This window comes from Podarcis filfolensis (assembly GCF_964270895.1).
Source record: "Podarcis filfolensis genome assembly, chromosome: 1".
In the NCBI taxonomy this organism is placed as follows: domain Eukaryota; kingdom Metazoa; phylum Chordata; class Lepidosauria; order Squamata; family Lacertidae; genus Podarcis; species Podarcis filfolensis.
The window spans coordinates 24,803,390-24,822,878 of NC_139604.1; the positions used below are offsets into that span (position 1 = coordinate 24,803,390).

The following is a 19,489-nucleotide window of genomic DNA, read 5'->3' on the forward strand; positions in this document are numbered from 1 at the left end:
ATACGCTTCAGGTTACAGACTCTGCTAACCCAGAAATAGTGCTTCAGGTTAAGAACTTTGCTTCAGGATGAGAACAGAAATTGCGCTTCGGGGGCACGGCAGCAGCAGGAGGCCCCATTAGCTAAAGTGGTGCTTCAGGTTAAGAACAGTTTCAGGTTCAGTACGGACCTCTGGAACGAATTACGATCTTAACCCGAGGTACCACTGTATCTGCAAATAAGCATTCAAAAATAAAAAATAAACTCCACCAAATACTTTGGTCACCCTTGTCTATTGTGGAGGAGCCATAGCTTGGTGATAAGGCATATCTTTTGTGAGTTGAGTTCCCAAGTCCAGTCACTTGCAGGCGTTGTCAATTTAAAACACCTTCTAACAGGAGAGCCGATTCAGTTGGAAAGCTTGCCCCTAAAAGTAGCCGCTGCTCTGAACGACGTTTGTGTGAAGTCATCAAATTATTAACACTCATGAGCAGCAAGTTGAACCCGCTTCAAATGTTAAAAGGCTTTCTTGACTTAATCTGCTCTGTAAGACTCTTGAGAGCTCCTGATGGATTAATTGTTATTATTTCTTTCATGTGCAACTTTGTAAGAAATGTACTGGCTGTCAGCTCCATGGAAGCTTTAAAAACCTTTCATCAACCTTTTAAGAAACTTCACTGCTCCATTTTTCAGCCATTCCTTATAAATTATACAGTTTCTTAAAGCGATTTAGGTGGGGAGGGGAAAAGAGGAGTTCCAGTTGGATCCTGCCAAAATGTTTACTCTAGCTGTGCACTTTAATTCCCCATAGACTCCTGAGACCTCTGTTGTAAAACGCCTCTTTGTGGCTTATTTTATTTATAACAGAACTTTGTGAAATGTGTAAAGGTCTGCCCCGTGCAGGACACAGCCTGCCTGCAAGGACACCTACTAAATCCAGCAACATCCATTGACGCAGTTATATGTGACCATTGCCAGCATCTGAACATAGGAGGCTTGCCTATATCAAGTCAGACTGTCCACCTAGCTCCTTATTGTCTATACCATTGTTTCTCAAACTTGGATGTTGTTGGACCACAACTCCCACCACCCCTGACCACTGGCCCTGCTAGTTAGGGATGATGGGAATTGTAGTCCAACAACACTGGTCATACTACCGATAGAAATTTTTTGCGTTCTCGTTCTGGCAGTGTGATTTGGGGAAATGGTTTCAAAGCACAACCTATGGGATGGAACAGGCCAAACATCGCAGTTCTGCTCTTTATAGCTAAATGCAGATTTGTGTCTGTGTTGGTTCACAATATCTACTGCAGACAAGTTTGTTTGAACCTCTTGGTTTCTCTCGCTTTCGCAGACCAGCTCTTACGATCGGCAAGTCAGCATTCTGACAGCAGTGGTTTTGCCGAGGATTCTTCCACAGACTGCTTCTTGCTGAATCAGTTGCAGGTACAAACCTTATTTTTTACCAAAAAACCCCAGTGCGTACATGTTTGGGGGGTGAGATATATAAAGTCCTAGGCATATTTCAAAGTTTTTTATTGACTCTTGGTGACTGAGTAACAGTAATGTTACAGCCATGAAGCTTTCCTCATTTTATTGCCACAAATCAGGGCTTTTCCTTCAGCCAAAACTCGGCTGAACTCCGTTCCGGCCCCTCTCAGGTGGGCGCCATTGCCATTCTAAAGAGAACAAAGGAGGTGTTCATGGTGAGTTCTGGCACCTTTTCTTCTAGAAAATAGCAATGCTGCTTGTAGGGTTGCTGTATTTTGAAGAGCAAAAAAGAAGATGCTATGATGACTCTCATTTTCAATACCCCTACTATATGTAGGCTATAGAAGCTGTGATATATTATTGGGGGGGGGCAGGAGAAGAGAAGAGGAAAGCCAGTCTTCAGTCACCATTTATGCCTATGTCTCATCCAGAAAGAGTAGCCAGAGACATTTTGGCAAATTTAAAAAATCCACCTGGACATAAATTTTACTCCTGAAAAAGAGGACACATGTCAACCCTATTTCACCATTTACACAATTTTGTGTAAATCCCTACACAAATCTATTTGTTTCTCTTTGACTACATTTTTAAAATTATTTTTATCCTGATGCTACGCTGGTTATATGTAGGTGTACTTCTTTTAGTGAGCATAAAACGTTCTAAAAATCGCTGCAAATGTTTACTTCAGTCCTTGTTGCAAATGTATATTTTGGTCCCTGTTGCATGCATCAAGAAATGGAATCAGCCCCAAGATAAACTAAAAGTCCATGTTTTAGGTTTTGACCTGCTTATAAAATAAGTATTAGGGCTCATCTGCCTTGCAGGATAAAATCACATCGATGTGCAAGTCCCCTCCCCACAGTCGTTGGTGGTGATCTGGGCAAAAATATGGTATTTTGTAGGCATATGACTATGTTCACAAGCAGTAAAATGTTGTAATGTCATGAGTAACATTCTGCTTGTGTGAATGAAGGCATTGAAAGGCAGGAAACTTGTAATGTTAGCTTGAGCAAAGCAAGCTTTAGCTTATGCCATGAAGTTTTTAAAAGACTGCCTGTCCGGTCTTTTCCTGTGCACTTCCAGCCCTTTCTGCTGGCTTGAGCAACAAGCTTCTCTGTAAGAAATGGAAAGGGATCCGGACTGAATTGCCGAAGACGACTTACCTCAAAATATTATAAATTAGTGCCCTCTGCTGTTAAACAGATTTTTCTTTAAGGAGTAGAATAATGTTTGGTATTTTTCTTCTTCTTTTTTAAGTGGCAGAAAATATATTGTCCATGTTTATATTCTGCCTTTTCTCCAGTGAGCTCAAGGCAGCAAACGTGATTCTCTTTCCCTCCCCATTTTTAAAAAAATAATAATACATTTTTTCTTTATTTTCATGGTACAGAAGATAAATTTTGAGAAAACAATTGTCACAGCAGTAAACAACAAATAACTTGTCTTGATAAAATTGCCGTCTGTTAAAGTTTCATTTGAGATCATGCCACATTATTCCATGAGCGCTGGGTAGATTCCTGGTACAGTCTGAACAAGGTAGGTTAAGCTGGCTGGCCCAAGCTCACCCAGCACGGAGCTTCATAGCTAGGTGCAGATTTGAACCTGGGTTTCATCTATCCTAAGGGATGTGAGTGGCGCTGTAGGTTAAACCACAGAGCCTAGGACTTGCCTATCAGAAGGTCGGCAGTTTGAATCCCCGTGACGGGGTGAGCTCCCGTTGCTCGGTCCCTGCTCCTGCCAACCTAGCCGTTCGAAAGCATGTCAAATGTCCAAGTAGATAAATAGGAACTGCTCCAGTGGTAAGGTAAATGGCGTTTCCGTGCGCTGCTCTGGTTCGCCAGAAGCGGCTTAGTCATGCTGGCCACATGACCCGGAAGCTGTACGCTGGCTCCCTCGGCCAATAAAGCGAGATGAGCGCTGCAACCCCAGAGTCGGTCACGACTTGACCTAATGGTCAGGGGTCCCTTTACCTTTACCTTTACTTCATCTATCCTGATCTGACACTGTGATCACTATACCACACTGGACCTCACTGTGTTGTATATTAGAGAATTCAGTGGATTAAACATTTGACCAGCCTTGCTTTATTTTCTCATGAATGCTTCTTTCTCCAATCCAGCTATCTTATGGACTCGTTTTGCTTTTTATTTCATTTTTTAAAAGTTATTTGCATAAAGGTACAAATGTTTTGGTATTTTTGTTGTCTCTTCACCACCCCGTTCTCATTGTGTTCCTGACAGGGACACGAGTCATTGCAGGCCATGGGAAGCAGCGCTGACAGCTGCGACAGCGAGACAACGGTGACATCTTACAGTGAAGAACTCAAAACGCCAATAGATGAGCAGTCCTATTTTAATGAGCTTGATGAGGAGAAATTCCTCCGCACAGAAGTGGAGCAGCGGAAGAGGGAAGCGGTTTCCGGGAGCGACGCCAGAGAAGGTCGGAAAGTTCTAGAAGGCGAAACTGGGCAGGCTGAGACCAGAGGAGATACAGAGTTTGGCCAAGGAGGGTATATTAGAAAAGATGAAGATGCTCTTGCACAGGAGGGAGAGTCTGAAGTGCTAGAGGAAGGCAGTGAAGAGAGCGACGCAGATAAAAGCAGCGAGTACGAATTTCCTCAGTATAAAACGCACCACATTCTTAAATCGATGTCTTCTATAGAAAGCAGCAGTTCATCTCCTTCGTCCACTGAGCGGGTTAGCATTGCTTTGCAAAGAGCCCAGAGGAGGATAAGTGGCTCGTCTGATTCCAGAGCCGGTCGCTCGCTGCTCAAATCGAAAGACTTTCTTTTCAAGCAAAGGCATCGGATCTCTGAGTTGGACTATCCATTGAGGCGCTCCCAGTCTCTCCCATCTGCACTACTGAACCCGGTGAAAGTCGTCTCCTCCGTGAATGTCCAGCTCACTCCAGGAAAACAGACATTTTGTAGCCCCCCGTCTTTTACTTACAAGTATGACACTCCTGAACAGGAGGGGAAGGAGGAGCACACAGAAGAGAAGCCCCCTGAGGAGAGAGACCACAGTCCCCCCAGGTGCAAATCCACACTTTTCATTGCACCATCATCCCTTAGGAAAGAAGGTTCCCAGCCTGCATTGAACAAGGCGGCGGATGAACCGTGTCGGAGCAGAATACAGAGCTGCCCTTTGCACCTCCCGGCTCATATGTCTCAGTCGTCGTGCTCGCTACATTCCCTTCAGTTTGACTATCCAGACAGGCCCTTATGCGCGCATATGAGAACATTCAGTACGCACAGCATCCCAAGCACCCCTGGGTCGTCTTGCAGTGGTTTGCCTTCCCCGTTCAGCTGCCCTTACTCGCTGAGGCACGCTGGGCACCGGCGCCAAGCTCAGGCCATGCATTCGCCCTCCACGGTCGAAATGCAGCTGAGGAGAGTCTTGCACGACATCAGGAACTCTTTGCAAAACCTTTCACAGGTAAACTAGCTCATGGCTGCAGTCTGTATACACCCCCCATGTGTCTGTTTGGAGGGCGCATATTTTGGTTGCTAAAAAGAAAGACGGCATGCGCAACCGTTGTGCGGTGGTTTGTTTAAATTTGGTGTTCCCCGTGGCACTTAGGGTTTCCACATGTAATTGATTTTGCTGGCAAAGGGGAAGGCTTGTCAAAGACTGGTTTTGCCAGCATAACGCCCTCTAGGTGTTACGGATTGCAATTTCCATCATCCATGACCACTGGCTGTGCTGATAGAAGTTGTAGTCCACCACAGCTAGAAGGCACCACATTGGATGCCGCTGCCCAAACATTCCATTGAGTCCATGACTAAGTTGGGATTTGACTCCCCAGATCTAAGTTTAATGCTCTTATCAACTGAGTCACGTTGCCTTTCATACAATCATGGCAAAGCTGACGTACAAAAACTCAGTTCTTTGAAGCATGAATTACCGTATTTTTCGCCCTATAGGGCGCACTGGCCCATAGGACGCACCTCGTTTTTTGGGGGGGGAAATGAATAAAAAAAATTATTTCCCCCCCCCCAGCCACGGGGCTGGAGCGGGGGAAGCCCGAGCTTCCCCTGACCCCAGCCCCCAGAATAGGCGGGCTCGCAAGGCTTGCGGACACCTGCGCGAAGCACGGGGCGCCCTCCGGAGGGCGCCCCGTGCTTCGGGCTGCAGGCTGCTGCCTGCAAGCCTGGAGAGCCCGGCGGCAACTCCCGCCGGGCTTGCAGGGCTTGCAGATAGCTTCCTGAAGCCTGGAGAGCGAGAGGGTTCGGTGTGCACCGACCCCTCTCACTCTCCAGGTTTCAGCGAAAGCCTGCATTCGCCCCATAGGACGCACACACATTTCCCCTTCATTTTTGGAGGGGGAAAAGTGCATCCTATAGGGCAAAAAATACGGTAGATTTCTTCCTACTCGGCATCTTTTATATGCAAATGTTTTAAAGGCCTTGCTTTTATTATTATTATTAAATTGAGGCTTGAGAAGATAGTTCTGTTCTGTTAGTTCTATACTCCAGTGCATCTGATGAAGTGTAGGCCATTGGTATTCTGTGCCCTGGGGAATGTTGGCATTGCTCAGGTCAGGAGCTTGACAGAGTCCCTTCAAGTACAAGATAAGTAATGGGAGGTAAACTTTGCAGAAGGGCAAGTTTGCTCTCCACTAATTGTCTAATGCATGCCGTGTACAGCTGTGTGGAAATGTTGCATCACAACTCCCATTGTCCCTGATAATTGGCCATGCTCACTAGGGCTTATGGGAGTTATAACAAAGGGATGTCTGGAGGGTCACAAGTTCTCCTCCTCTCATCTAGAGAGTCCTTGAGCAGGATTGTGAATCTGAGCCATCTCCCATTCCCCAGATGTCATTACTATATTGAGGGCCAGCCTGGTTTAGGCAAGTGTGAAATGCATAAGAGCCAAGTTCCGTTCACACACACAAATTAGAATAAAACAACAATATTTGAATGCCACACATATTTCTGCAGAGTCTTCATGAAGCCTGAGAGACATAGGCTAGGCGGCTTAAGTTTTGCAGCCATGTGTTTCATGTGCAAAACTGCTAATTCGAAAGCTCAGACTATTTTAATGCTCTGCAATAAATTTTGATTAAGTAACTTCCTTTTCGCAACCTCCTCCTAGAACGAATCCCAAGATTTCCCCCCACTTGGTACTTAACAGCCCTGTCATGTTCTAAAATGCTTGCCAGATGCAATAAACTCCGTTCTGGAGCTGGGGAAAGTTCACCTTTTTTTGAATAGGCTTTCACAATCGGAAGCCTCATTTTATCATATGAAAGTTTGGAATGAACATAGTTGCTTTTCCAGTCAGGAGTTTCCCAGGGATCTGACACAGCTTTACTCATTCCATTTTGTAAAATGCATTCTTTTCCATGGTGTCCATAGTTAATAAAATTCCTAGACCTACACTGGACTTGCTACATTTCCCCATCCTTTAGGAGTTTGGCGGTATTGCCTCTGTGTGTTTCTGTTTTGACATATTTGGGTTTGTGTAGATAATGCTATCTGAAGCCTTGCTACTTGCACACTAACGTCTTAGATACTTTTAAGTCTGAGGAAAAGCTCCTTTGTCTGTCATGCAGCACGTATCATTATCATCATAGCACAGTTTTGATTTGGTACTTGTATCTTAACCAGAATATTATGAGCCAGTTTGCGCAGGGGTTACAGTGTTGGACTTAGACTTCATTGACCTGTGCTTCAAATCCCTGCTTAATTGTGAAGTTCACTGTGGCCTTGAAGAAGGCATTTGGTCTCAGTCTATTTCGCAGAGTAGACAGTTGCCTATGGGCTGCTCTTAGTCCTTTGGGGGAAGGACAAAAATCGCAGGTGGGAAGTTTTGCCTTGCACCAATTGGCTTCTTACCCAGAAATTTCACTGCCAAATTGGATTTTTGAATCTAAATCCATTCCTCTTCTTAGTTGGAATTTGCTCTTCACACAGGTGCACAGAGCTAATTCAGATGGCACACATGATACCACCATCCGTAGGACTATACCACCTTGCAAGGCTTCTGGGGCCTTGCTGGTTTGAATACACACACCCAGCAGAATTGAAGAGGTGCAACAAATCTGACCAGTCTCAGATTTTAGATATTTGGAGCTTCAGTGTTTCCATATCTGTGATTTGGAGGGGTGGCAGGGGTATCACTGCCAGAAACATTGGCTGTAACACAGGTGGCTGCTGTTTAGGTGTGAGGGGGCTGGGCCCAGAGTTGAGGATGAAAGCCAAGGTTTGGCCTTGCTTGAAGTGCCAGCCCATTTACTCACGAAGTTGTTAAAGAAAAACAGGGCAAATGCAAACAACCTACCGTATTTTTCCTTGTATAAGACGCCCCAATGTATAAGACAACCTCAAAATTAAGAGATCACTATTTTAAACATAAAACAGAAAATCTTTGATATTTTCTTAAATATTCAAAGTTACTGGTATATTTAGTACCATATATTTAAACATCAGCAGCGGTCAGGGAAGTTGGCCGAAGCTGCTGAGCTTTTGTGGAAGTCCCCCAGAGTTAGGGTTGCCATATTTCAAGAGGTAAAAATCAAAATTTGTTGGGCTTTTTTGGTGCAATAGCATGAAAAGTTTGTTGTGTTCATGACTGTTGTATTGACATATTATTGCTTATTGGTCGTATGCACCAAGCTGTTAAAATGTATGTTTGTTTTGATCTCTTCTCTTCCCTTTCTAGAATGCTATGATGAGAAGTCCTGACCTCACTACAGCCCCTTACAGTACTCAGAGATCTTCTATTCTACCTCTCTATGAAGTAAATGGCATTTTTTTTCCTTCATCCATGTTCTGTGTTTGAGATAAAATTGCGCTTATATATATGTATAAAATGGGAATGTCCTTTCATCTGGGTTCTCCCCTCCCATCTTTAGAAGATAGGGACGAAGAAAGAGATGTTGCAGTTCTCTACTCCATGTATCCAGCCCTCTCCCTCCCTCCCTCCCTCTGGGTGGTTTTCAAGGGCAAAGGACAGGGAAGTCATGGGGATGCCGTAGGTGTGGTGCTGAGATGGCTGACTCCACCAATAGGCTCTAAGTTGCTGAGCCCCAGTCCAGAGCCCAAATTGTCTCTATGAAGACAATCCATTGGCAGATTGGGCTCATGGAATTCATGGAAGACAAGGCTATAGCTACCAGCCATAAGGTAAAGGTAAAGGGACCCCTGACCATTAGGTCCAGTCGTGGCCGACTCTGGGGTTGCGGCGCTCATCTCACTTTATTGGCTGAGGGAGCCGGTGTACAGCTTCCGGGTCATGTGGCCAGCATGACTAAGCCGCTTCTGGCAAACCAGAGCAGTGCACGGAAATGCCGTTTACCTTCTCGCCAGAGCGGTACCTATTTATCTACTTGCACTTTGACGTGCTTTCGAACTGCTAGGTTGGGGCCGAGCAACGGGAACTCACCCCGTCGCGGGGATTTGAACCGCCGACCTTCTGATCAGCAAGTCCTAGGCTCTGGTTTAACCCATAGCGCCACCTGCGTCATAGTGGCTCTTTATTCCCTCCAGTGTCAAGAGGGCGGTATGCCTCTGAATACCAGTTTCTGGGAATTGCAAGTGAGAAGAGAGCTCTTGTCCTGTTTGTGGACTTCTCTTTTGTTTTATTCCAGATTTTAATTTTTGAGGTTGTTTTAGTGCCCCGGCGGAATGGTTTTTGTCTCTTTTAGTTATGCATTGGTTTTTATAGTTGGGGAACTGTAGCTGTAAACTGCATAGAAGGCATTTTGACATAAGCAATATACAAGTGAAACATCACTATCGTCGCCATCTGCTTGGCTACTGTGAAGACAGGGTGCTGTCCTGGAGGGGCCTTTAGTCTGATTTGGCAGAGCTCTTGTTATGTATTTACACAGAGTTCTGAACATAAATACTTCTCTGTATCTGTCTAGAATACATTCCAAGATCTTCAAGCCGTGAGAAGGAACCTAAACCTGTTTAGAACGCAAATGATGGATTTGGAATTGTCCATGTTGCGTCAGCAAACCACTGTTTATCAGCACATGACAGAGGAAGAGAGGTGAGTGGGGTAGGGGGGTGTTCTCACCCAAGCAACTTGTTTACTATATCTGTGCTCACATGCAGGTTCCTTTTCTATTTCTACTAAAACCTTTCGCATCTGTTCTCTTTCTTTCTCAAAAGCACTGTTTTTCTTCTAGGTGCGCAGCCTTCAGTTAATCCTAAAGCACGCTCCTTCTCCTTCCTCTTCTGCGCATTTAGAACTGGCCTTTTGCATTCTGACTCTGCCACTTTGCTTCTGATCATCACTCACAGTTAGATTGCTGCAACTTTCTCCATGCCGGTCTTTCTGTTCTGCCATCTCTTCTCCACTCTCTTCAGAGTGCTTCTGTCAAGACCAACTGTTCGTCCCTTTTGCTCTGATCTCTGCCCTCTTGGTAAGATCCTTTTTGACGTTGGGGTTTCGTTTTGTTTGGGCATTAATTTCAAGGGTCCTATTCCATAGGATGTTTAGATGTTTTGAAAGGGATGGCTTTTCATTTTATTTATTCCTCAAGGAGTTTAAGGTGGCACGCTTCTCAACCCTTCCATTTTTGTCCTCGCTGTGAAGCAATAGCTTAAGACTTCAAGACTGTGGCTGGCCCAAGATCACCCAGTGAACTTAATGACTGAGTCGGGATTTAGACCTTGGTTTCTCAGCTCCTAGTCCAACACTATGGGGTGCGGGTGCTGCTGTGGTCTAAACCTCTGAGCCTCTTGGGCTTGGTGATTGGAAGGTTGGTGATTTGAATCCCTGTGACAGGATGAGCTCCCGTTGCTCTTTCCCAGCTTTTGCCAACCTAGCAGTTTGAAAGCAATCCAGTACAAGTAGATAAATAGGTACTGCTGTGGCGGGAAGGTAAATGGTGTTTCCATGCACTCTGGATTCCGTCACGGTGTTCTGTTGCACCAGAAGCGGTTTAGTCATGCTGGCCACATGACCCAGAAAGCTGTGTGCGGACAAACGCTGGATCCCTTGGCCTGAAAGTGAGATGAGTGCTGCACCCCATAGCCACCTTTGACTGGACTTACCCATCCGGGGGTCCTTTCCCTTTTATTTTATTTTTACCTTAGTCCAACACTCAGACCACTTCACCACACTGGGGTGGTCTCAGAATTTCCCTCCGGATTCTACCAGTCACCCTTATAGCCACCTTGTGGTGAGGTTCCGTAGAACTATTTGTTTCTGAAGATACTCATTTTATTACACACACATCTGCCATCCTCCTAAAGAGATAAATGTGCCCTGAGTTTCTTCTCCCCACCCCATCTTAGTCTTTCAATATGCTTGTGGTAAAGGTTTGCTTGAGAAATGGTGACTGAGCTCAAGGTCAGTCATGAGTGAGTGAAGATTTGAGTGTGTGTCTTCCCAGGCCTAGCCTAAGGCTCTGCTCATGAGTTTCTTGTCTGATGTCTGCTACGTGCATAGTAGCCCTTCAAGCCAGCCTAGTTCCACTGAAATCCCGTTTCGTTTTCACTGTCGATTCTGTAAGGAAAGAAAAGGGTTGCTTCACTCTCCCATCCATGTATTACGGCATCTGCATGACCAGCTCTCTCCCTTGCTTATATAATACGCTGCTCCCAATAAATACCTGGACCACATCCAAACCTATATATAGCATTTAATTTACAGATTTGCTAAATACATACTAGTTAAGCTCTGGAAGTCTTGTTCCCCGCCCTAAGGGATTAGTTGTTGTTTTTTTACTAATTTCATCTCCACTGGATTTTCCTCATTAGTTTGCAAAACCAAAAGTAAAGCCCCATGCACTCCTGTGGAATGCACACATTCCTTCTTTCCCTCTTTCCTCTGTTCCCTTTTCTTGGTTGCTATATATTTTCATGTCAAAGTGCATATATCTGCATAACACTGGACTGATATGTTATCATTCCCTCCACTGCTTTGGGTGATATGCCTATTTGTGCTCTGTATATTCCCCTTTCCATTTTGTTTGCTTCTGATTTAGATACGAAGCTGATCAGCTCCAGACCCTGAGGAAATCTGTTCGCATGGAGCTTCAGGAATTAGAAATGCAGTTAGAGGAGCGCCTTCTTACTCTCGAAGAGCAGCTTAGGAATATTCACGTGTCTTCACCTTACAGGCAACAAACACCCATGGTATGTCTTGTCACAGTCCGTCTGTGCAGATATATCTCTGCAAGGGATGTAGAAGCACTGGGTGCTTCTATGGGGTGAGTTATTCCCCCAACACCCGGAACTTTGTTATGCCACCAAGCATTAGAACAGCCACATTAAGCATTTTTGTTTTGGGGCAGAGTGTTTTTTCATGTGGATCCATGTTCCAGAGGCTAATGGAATACAATATCAGACACGCTAAGCAAATTTTCAAGTCAGTGGGAAGAGGGAAGCCCAGATTGATGGCCTGTAGCCCACAGCCTCAGAATGGTGAGGACATGCACATTCAGCAGAATGGTTGAGTCTGTCCTGTGGGTATTTGTACAGTGGTACCTCGGGTTACATACGCTTCAGGTTACATACGCTTCAGGTTACAGACTCTGTTAACCCAGAAATAGTGCTTCAGGTTAAGAACTTTGCTTCAGGATGAGAACAGAAATCGTGCTCTGGCGGCATGGCGGCAGCAGGAGGCCCCATTAGCTAAAGTGGTGCTTCAGGTTAAGAACAGTTTCAGGTTAAGAATGGACCTCCGGAACGAATTAAGTACTTAACCCGAGGTACCACTGTACTCCTTTATTGTTAAAAAACTAAGAGACAGGCAACTGGGCTTGGATTTGTAGGCCAAGAAGAAGTTGGGGGTTGCGTTGCTCTGTCAATACCAACAGGCATAAAACATGGCCTGTGTTCTCCCCTAGGCTCACAACTTGCTCTGGAAGCATTTCCCCATGTATTTTAGGGTGGTGTAGCCCAGATGTCACTAATGATCCAGTTCAGTAATCCCCTAATGATCCAGATCAACCTTCCAGCCCCTTGATCTCTCTGGCATTCTTCATATGAACAAACCTGAGATAGAAAATGATAGAGGCTTATATTGACAGTGGCCCAATCCTGGCTTAATAAGCTAGGATATTTCTGAGCTGTTACATCTCCTTCACTCCTCCCTTTGTCTCAGCAAGGAAACAAACCAGGAAGCTACAGCTGACTGCAGCTTTCTCTTACATGTGAGTGGAGAACTGGGGTTCCTGGCTTCCAAAGAAGCCTGGATATGGAAGCCACCCCAAACGACAAACAATGGTTTCTTGTGTCCACTCATGTGAAGGGGAAACAAAGGGGCTGCATGTGTGTCAAGAATTTAATCATATGAACGGAGCTATTACGTTTGAATGAGGGGTCAGAAGAAACTAAACTAAAGAGCATGTAGCATATCCAAACTCTGTCCCTTTCCCCCCATCTGAGGGGGGAAGTTCTAGACAGAATAGCTCAGTTGACTACAGGTTACCTGATAACCAAATGGTGACCTCTGCAGATTCAGGTTGCTTTTCCTTGGAGATTCCAAAGGCTGAGAAGACCCAGGGATGGGTCTGAGGAGGGAAAGGAAACATGGTGTTTTTTTTTGGGGGGGGGGGGACTAAGAATAAGAACCAAGTAAGTTGTGCCAAATAGATCCACTGAAATTGATGAACTTAAGCTACTTAAGTCCACTGATTTCGTTTGGTTGTCTCTGAGTCCTGACTAACAGGGTCCATCAACTTTAAACTCTTACGGCTCTTTAAATATTTTTCTTCCTTACTATGTCCTGGAATCATAAATGCAGAGGTAGCATAAAAGGCTCTCTGGGTCCTTGTTTTCTCAGAAAGTTGGTGGTGTGGCACAGGCCACGAAGCAGTTTTGAGAGCTCCCGAAAATGTTAACAACCCCTAATTTCTGTGTTTTCTTTTTCTTCCAGGGCATGTATGGGAGCAGAAGCACTGATAACTTGTCGTGCCCTTCTTCACTGAACGTGATGGAGCCGGTAAGTAACCAAGACAAAGGCTGGAAGTGAAGGCAGTGGTATTTTCCAGTCACATTGAGATGTTTCATTGGCAGTGATACATGAATGGAATGGATTGGAATAAATGTATGTACAGAACATATGAGATATTGGGGATGCTGTCAAATTCATGCTAGGCCTTTGGCTATTCTGAGACGTAGTGCGTTCCAGTAGGGTTGAAGGCATGGTTTGTAGCCCAAGGATGAGGCGAAATTTTTGTGCTCCTGTTCCAGCATACATTTGTGGTTTTGCCTGTCTCACAAGACAGTGAGTAAAGCAGTTGTCTTGTCTTCCTCCCCCACCTCCCGTAATTCCGTAGGTCTCTGAACTCATTCGAGAGCAGTCATTTCTGAAGTCTGAGCTGAGGTTGGGTCTGGGAGAACTTGGAATGGAGATTCCGCCGGCTGACGGCTCAGAATGTGCCTTTGATCACGGACATTCTGACTCCTCTTCAGTCTGTTCCAGCCAAGCCAGCAGAAAAGACAGTGCACACTCATCTGAGATGATGGGGAAGGCCAAGCCCCAAAGCAAAAAAATCTACCGAGCGTGTGTGGCCTTGATGCCCTCTCCACCGGCAAGAGCAGGAACAGGGCAGCCTCCTGAAAGCTCTGAGGGACACACAACGTCCAGATCGGAAGTGGAGCAGAAACTTGAAAAGATCCCTCTTGTGCCTGCGGTTGAAGAAATTCACAGAAGTGTGGAGAATGATGAACTGCAGCAAGTCATACGAGAGGTGAGCAGCAGGCTGGCTAGCATTTTTTTGACAGGAGCGTTTGATCTCAATGTTTTCTTCTTAATGTGGCTAAGAAGATTCAATTGACCTCACCGAACTCCAATCCCCAGGGTAGTTTAATGATCAATCCCTCTTCCCAGGAAATGGGGAAATGTAACTCCGTGAGGGTAATAGGGATTTCCTAACAACTCTTGGCAACCTTAACCAACTATAGTTTCCAAGATTCTTTGAGGGAAGCCATCAGGTTGCTGTTTGCAGCAGTTGGAAAGCTTTCTTTCTTCTTTGGCCCAGCCTTAGTTCAGATCTTTCCCAACACTATCAAGAGATGTCAGGGGTTGAACTGAGACCTCCTGCATACAGAGGATGTGATCTTTCCCTGAGAGTCTCGTATTCAATGCTGGGCTTTGGAGAAAGTCTGGTGCTGTTATGGTCTAAGGACTAATGCCATAAAGGTTATTCAGTTCTTCTCATGTTTGCTCAGATGTAAGTCCCATTGTGTCGCTAGTCCCTTAAACACAGAAGTTTGCCAAATCACACATTGTGTGTATGTTACAGAGTGGGTTTGTTTAATGCTGGCACCCGCTTTGTTTAGTATATCCCTTTGCATCTCATAAATACCAAAAGTATCTGCCTTGCATTGTTTGCTTCCCAAAGCAGAATGAATCCATTGCAGGGAAATTCATTAATATGCATTCTTGATATTTCTTCACAAATGTTAAACTCATGGCATTCTGAACAATTCCTCTCCCTCTGTATACATGAATTATCTTGGCTTGTTGGAGAAAACAGCATAAACAGTATTCAGTGTTCCAGAGCATGCCAGAATAGACTGTAATGTGTGTGAGCTTTTGACCTGTATCTTTTTACTGGAATGAAAAGGAACCCGCTATCCTTTTCTCTATACTCCCACAGAAGAAAACGACAAAAATGCCAAGATACTTAACTTTGTTCTCTTTTGCTTCGAAGAAAATGCAGATTGCTTTCTTATTTAGGGAATATAAATGCAAAATATAAAATAAAATAAGAATGGAGCTAGTGTTCTCTACTTAAAAGAAATCTGGTTATTGGGGAATAGTATCTTGAATCAAATTGTTACAGGAATACTTGATTTGAATCGTCTGCTTCTTGATACTTTCCATTTTAGCTTTTCAAGACACCGGTGCACTTTTGCAAATTCACACGAGTGCCTTGGTGAGGGGCAAGTAATGTGAGCATTTCAAGGCACGTTTGGGTGATAGCCAACATTAATCATTCTCAGCATAGACCCATTGAAATCATTGGACATCACCCTCTATTTTGAAGAAGCTTCTCTAGAAAGAGTGGCAGGTCTTACACTTACGTGTAAAACATTTTTTAAAATCAGACTGATTGCAGGTCCGTTGGTATTCTTTCTTGTGTGCCACTTTCTATATGCAAAGTTGGATTCTTTGCAAACATCCCTTACTGCAGCGAGGAAGCTTGGACGCAGAGACAGCATCCTGCCCAAGGTCACACAGGAAGCATGGCTGTAGCAAAGCCAGGAATAGAACACAAGTTGCCTGTTCCTTTCCACACAGATGGATCCTTTCTCTGCCTTGCTCATCCATTAGCTCCGCTAATTTGGGAAGCCTTTGTCACTTCATTTCGGAATGCAACCAATTTATTTATAGGCTTTGTATTCTTGGGTGAATAGCAGTCGTCCCTTAAGTGGCAATCCCACCAGCACTGGAATGCAGAACCCCTGGTTCTCTGCACAGCGCTGCTCCTTGTGGTCAACCACCAGGGCTGCAGTTGGGAGCAATTTCCTGGGCATTAAATAAGCACTAAACTGGCTCATTCTCCAACCACACCCCTCCTGCCCCCTGCTGCCCATTGGGTCCTCATAGACAGGAAGAACGATAAAAGGCTTTCTGTTAGGGCTGAGCTTTTGGACAACAATGGTCATCCTGGCTTAGGTATCTGCCAATTTATTCCTCATCTTTGGCTTCTAGGTTATTCTGCACCATATACTCGTGGGTCTGTTTCTCAGTATTGACCCCCCCCCTCCTTCAGTGTTGACCTCCAACAATATTCTTGTAGTATTAAAAGCACAGTACAGAACTTAGGACACATCCACTCCATACATTTAATAAAGCACGTGGCTTCCCCACTAATAAACCTGGAAACTGTAGTTTACCCCCTCACAGAGCTACAGTTCCCAGCATCCTTAAACTACAGTTCCCAGGATAAGTTGGGGGAAAGCCTTCAAATGTATGGTGTTGCGGATTTGTTGTTGTTGTTTAGTCGTTTAGTCGTTTCCGACTCTTCTTGACCCCATGGACCATAGCATGCCAGGCACATCTGTCTTCCACTGCCTCCCGCAGTTTAGTCAAACTCATGCTGGTAGCTTCGAGAACACTGTCCAACCATCTCGTCCTCTGTCGTCCCCTTCTCCCTGTCGTCCCCTTCTCTTTCCCACATCAGGGACTTTTCCAGGGAGTCTTCTCTTCTCATGAGGTGGCCAAAGTATTGGAGCCTCAGCTTCAGGATCTGTCCTTCCAGTGAGCACTCAGGGCTGATTTCCTTAAGAATGGAGAGGTTTGATCTTCTTGCAGTCCATGGGACTCTCAAGAGTCTCCTCCAGCACCGTAATTCAAAAGCATCAATTCTTTGGCAATCAGCCTTCTTTATGGTCCAACTCTCACTTCCATATATCACTACTGGGAAAACCATAGCTTTAACTATACGAACCTTTGTTGGCAATATAACCCTGGAAAACTGCCTACTGCCACATTTCCCCAATTCCACAAGGAAAGAATGAATGGGATTGGCCCAACCTATGCAGTTGTGCTTAGGCTTCATGAGCTACAAATATAGTGGAAGTATGGTAAATGTAGGCAAACCTGAAATGTCTTCTTTTCAGATCAAAGAATCTATCGTCGGTGAAATCAGGCGGGAAATTGTAAGTGGACTGTTAGCAGCTGTCTCTTCCCCTAGCAGATCTGCTAACGCTAAGCAAGAAACGCAACCGTGAATCGGTACTACAGGTAAATATTTCAGTGTTGCTGCATGCCAGTAAGTGCTAGCAGGAGGGTGGGGAAAGACCATCCAAATTACATCAGAAAAGAATGCCATTAAGATTAGGGGCTGAGTATTACAGAATTGCACCACTGCGTCCACTTTCTCAAAGTTGACTCTAGCAACAGTGCTTGGCCACCAGTGGGTGGATTCCAAACCATTAGCCCTGGGGTGTTGAGGTGCGTGTGTTATATATAATATATATAATTTTTCTTAAATTTTCTGTTTTACAATTTCAAATACTCATTTTACGTCCTTAAAATATCAGTGACTTCCCTTCTTCTCTTTCCATAGTTCATTTTATGTATCATAAATCCCTACATATTTTACAAAAACTATACCATTCAGTATCCCATTATTGCACCCATCAAAACTTATTTACACTGTTGAATTTATCTTAATGCTGCCAGTGTTTTCAGCTGTACACAATTATTTCCCATATATTCAATAGATATTTTCCAATCTTCTTTAAACGTATGTTCTTCCTCTTCCCTTATTCTATGTGTTGAGTCTGCAAGTTGTGAGTCCCGGGTGTTGAGATACATGTCGCTCCTTTCACTGAATAAATATATTTGTTTTTGATTTGAAATGACAATCATGCAATAACTCTCTCTCTCCCAACAACAGGTTGGCATGTGGTCCAGGGACACTGTGGAATTCTCCTTTTGGAAGGCCAGATGGGCGTGTCTGCCTGCACTCAGGAGGACAGAAGTGAAGGCTACTGTATACAGTCCGTAGTTTTGTGCTGCTTAATGTTCCACTTCAGCTCCCTCTGCTCCGATTGGGACACTACATCTTACTACTGCCCATGAACCATCTTCCAAGCCTTAATATTTATTTGTACATTCCTACGGTTCATTTGTGCATAGTGTCTTGCTATTATTATTATTATAATTATTTCTGTGTAGAGGTGTTCCTCGTAAAACTTGAAGACTTCCTTGATCTACCCCAGTTATAAATAGCCTAGGATTGTCATTGTTATTTTATATATATGCAAAAACCCACTGACCTCTGTGAGGTATTTAACTGTGCAATAACTGATTCACTCTGAGAGCTTGAAACAACTATCGTAACTATTTTCACTGCTGTTACCAAGTGCCACTTCAAAAGAGGAGAGTAACCTGTTGTGTTGTTGTTGTTTTAAAATGCTGTAACTCTTGGGAGAAGCTGTTGTTTGCAAAGAGTTTAGAGAGCTAAATGAACTTAGGTAAAACTACTAAGAACGCTTTCACCGAGAGCCTTACCTTTGAGCAGTAGACACCTTTTAAAAATAAATTAAAAATTCTGCTTCTTTAATCTTTCTCCTTGGGGGTGTGCTTTGTATTGTTTTAAAAATCCGTAATATATATTAATGACTTCTCAACGGTATCAGGAGGCAGCCTTTTTCTCCTTTTAATAAAACAAGTCTATAAAACACTAGAGGGTTTTTCTAAGTGGATAATGCTGTTGTTGTGGGGGAATCAGAAGAAATTGTTCCCCTTTTTCTGAAGTTTTACTATGGCCCAGGGAAAATGGCATGTATCAGAACAGATGAAATTGTGTGTTGGCAGGGTTTTTGGTTTCTTTTACATGTTTTTTTTTGTCAATGGGATGCTAGAAACTCAAGGTTTAATAATGTCTGGATTATTGCCACTGGGATTCCTTATGTTTCTGTGGTTTTGTTTTTTAAATGTGTTTTCAACTAATAAAATCAAGATTGTGTTGAATGCATAATCAAAACTAGTAAAACTATAACTATCTTTTATGAGAAAAGTCTGTCAAAGTGCATTTGGAATGGACATAAGGGCTTTCATATTAAAAGGGGCTGTTATGCCAATAAAATATTTATTTTGCCTACAAGTGTTTCGAACTCGTTATTTTCATTGGTTTTCAGACACTGGAGTCTTCTGGCTGGGCTGGGAGAGTTATATGAATAGATCCTTACATAGGCATTTGAGAGAAGAATTCAGCTTGCATATTAATCCTGGTTTCTACATGCAGCAAAATGAGATATTAGAACCCTGAGCTGGTATAATGGACTGAACCACCTCAGGTGATAGGTGTGTGTGTGTGTGTGTGTGTGTGTGTGTGTGTGTGTGTGTGTGATGTATGAATGTTCCTTTACATTACAAGAGACACACAAGCCATGTCCAGTCATTCAGGTTGTGCAACTGAAGTTGATCTGGAGCTCTTGCGCAACAAATCTGTTACCCCCGCAAAAAAAGTGACTTTTTGCTATAACGCTGCCCATCTAGCCTGGTTGCCTCAGCCACTCTGGATGGCTCCCAACAAAAAATGGGGGGGGGCACAATATCACACACGAAAAACTTCCCTGAACAGGACTGCCT

General features: G+C 44.1%; 1 protein-coding gene across 7 annotated transcripts in view; it reads left to right on the top strand.

Moving 5' to 3' along the window:
- Window positions 1–19,001, top strand: part of ITPRID2 (ITPR interacting domain containing 2) — a 79,888-nt gene extending 60,887 nt beyond the window's left edge. For all 7 annotated transcript variants that reach the window (XM_083626571.1, XM_083626574.1, XM_083626573.1 and 4 more), the window contains 9 exons: window positions 1,333–1,424; window positions 3,710–4,903; window positions 8,135–8,212; window positions 9,342–9,469; window positions 11,415–11,565; window positions 13,310–13,375; window positions 13,713–14,126; window positions 17,008–17,131; window positions 17,790–19,001. In XM_083626571.1, the coding sequence (XP_083482697.1) occupies window positions 1,333–1,424; window positions 3,710–4,903; window positions 8,135–8,212; window positions 9,342–9,469; window positions 11,415–11,565; window positions 13,310–13,375; window positions 13,713–14,126; window positions 17,008–17,118 (2,234 nt within the window). In that variant the 3' untranslated portion in view covers window positions 17,119–17,131; window positions 17,790–19,001. The remainder of the gene's footprint in view (window positions 1–1,332; window positions 1,425–3,709; window positions 4,904–8,134; window positions 8,213–9,341; window positions 9,470–11,414; window positions 11,566–13,309; window positions 13,376–13,712; window positions 14,127–17,007; window positions 17,132–17,789) is intronic.
- Window positions 19,002–19,489: the final 488 nt, after the last annotated feature.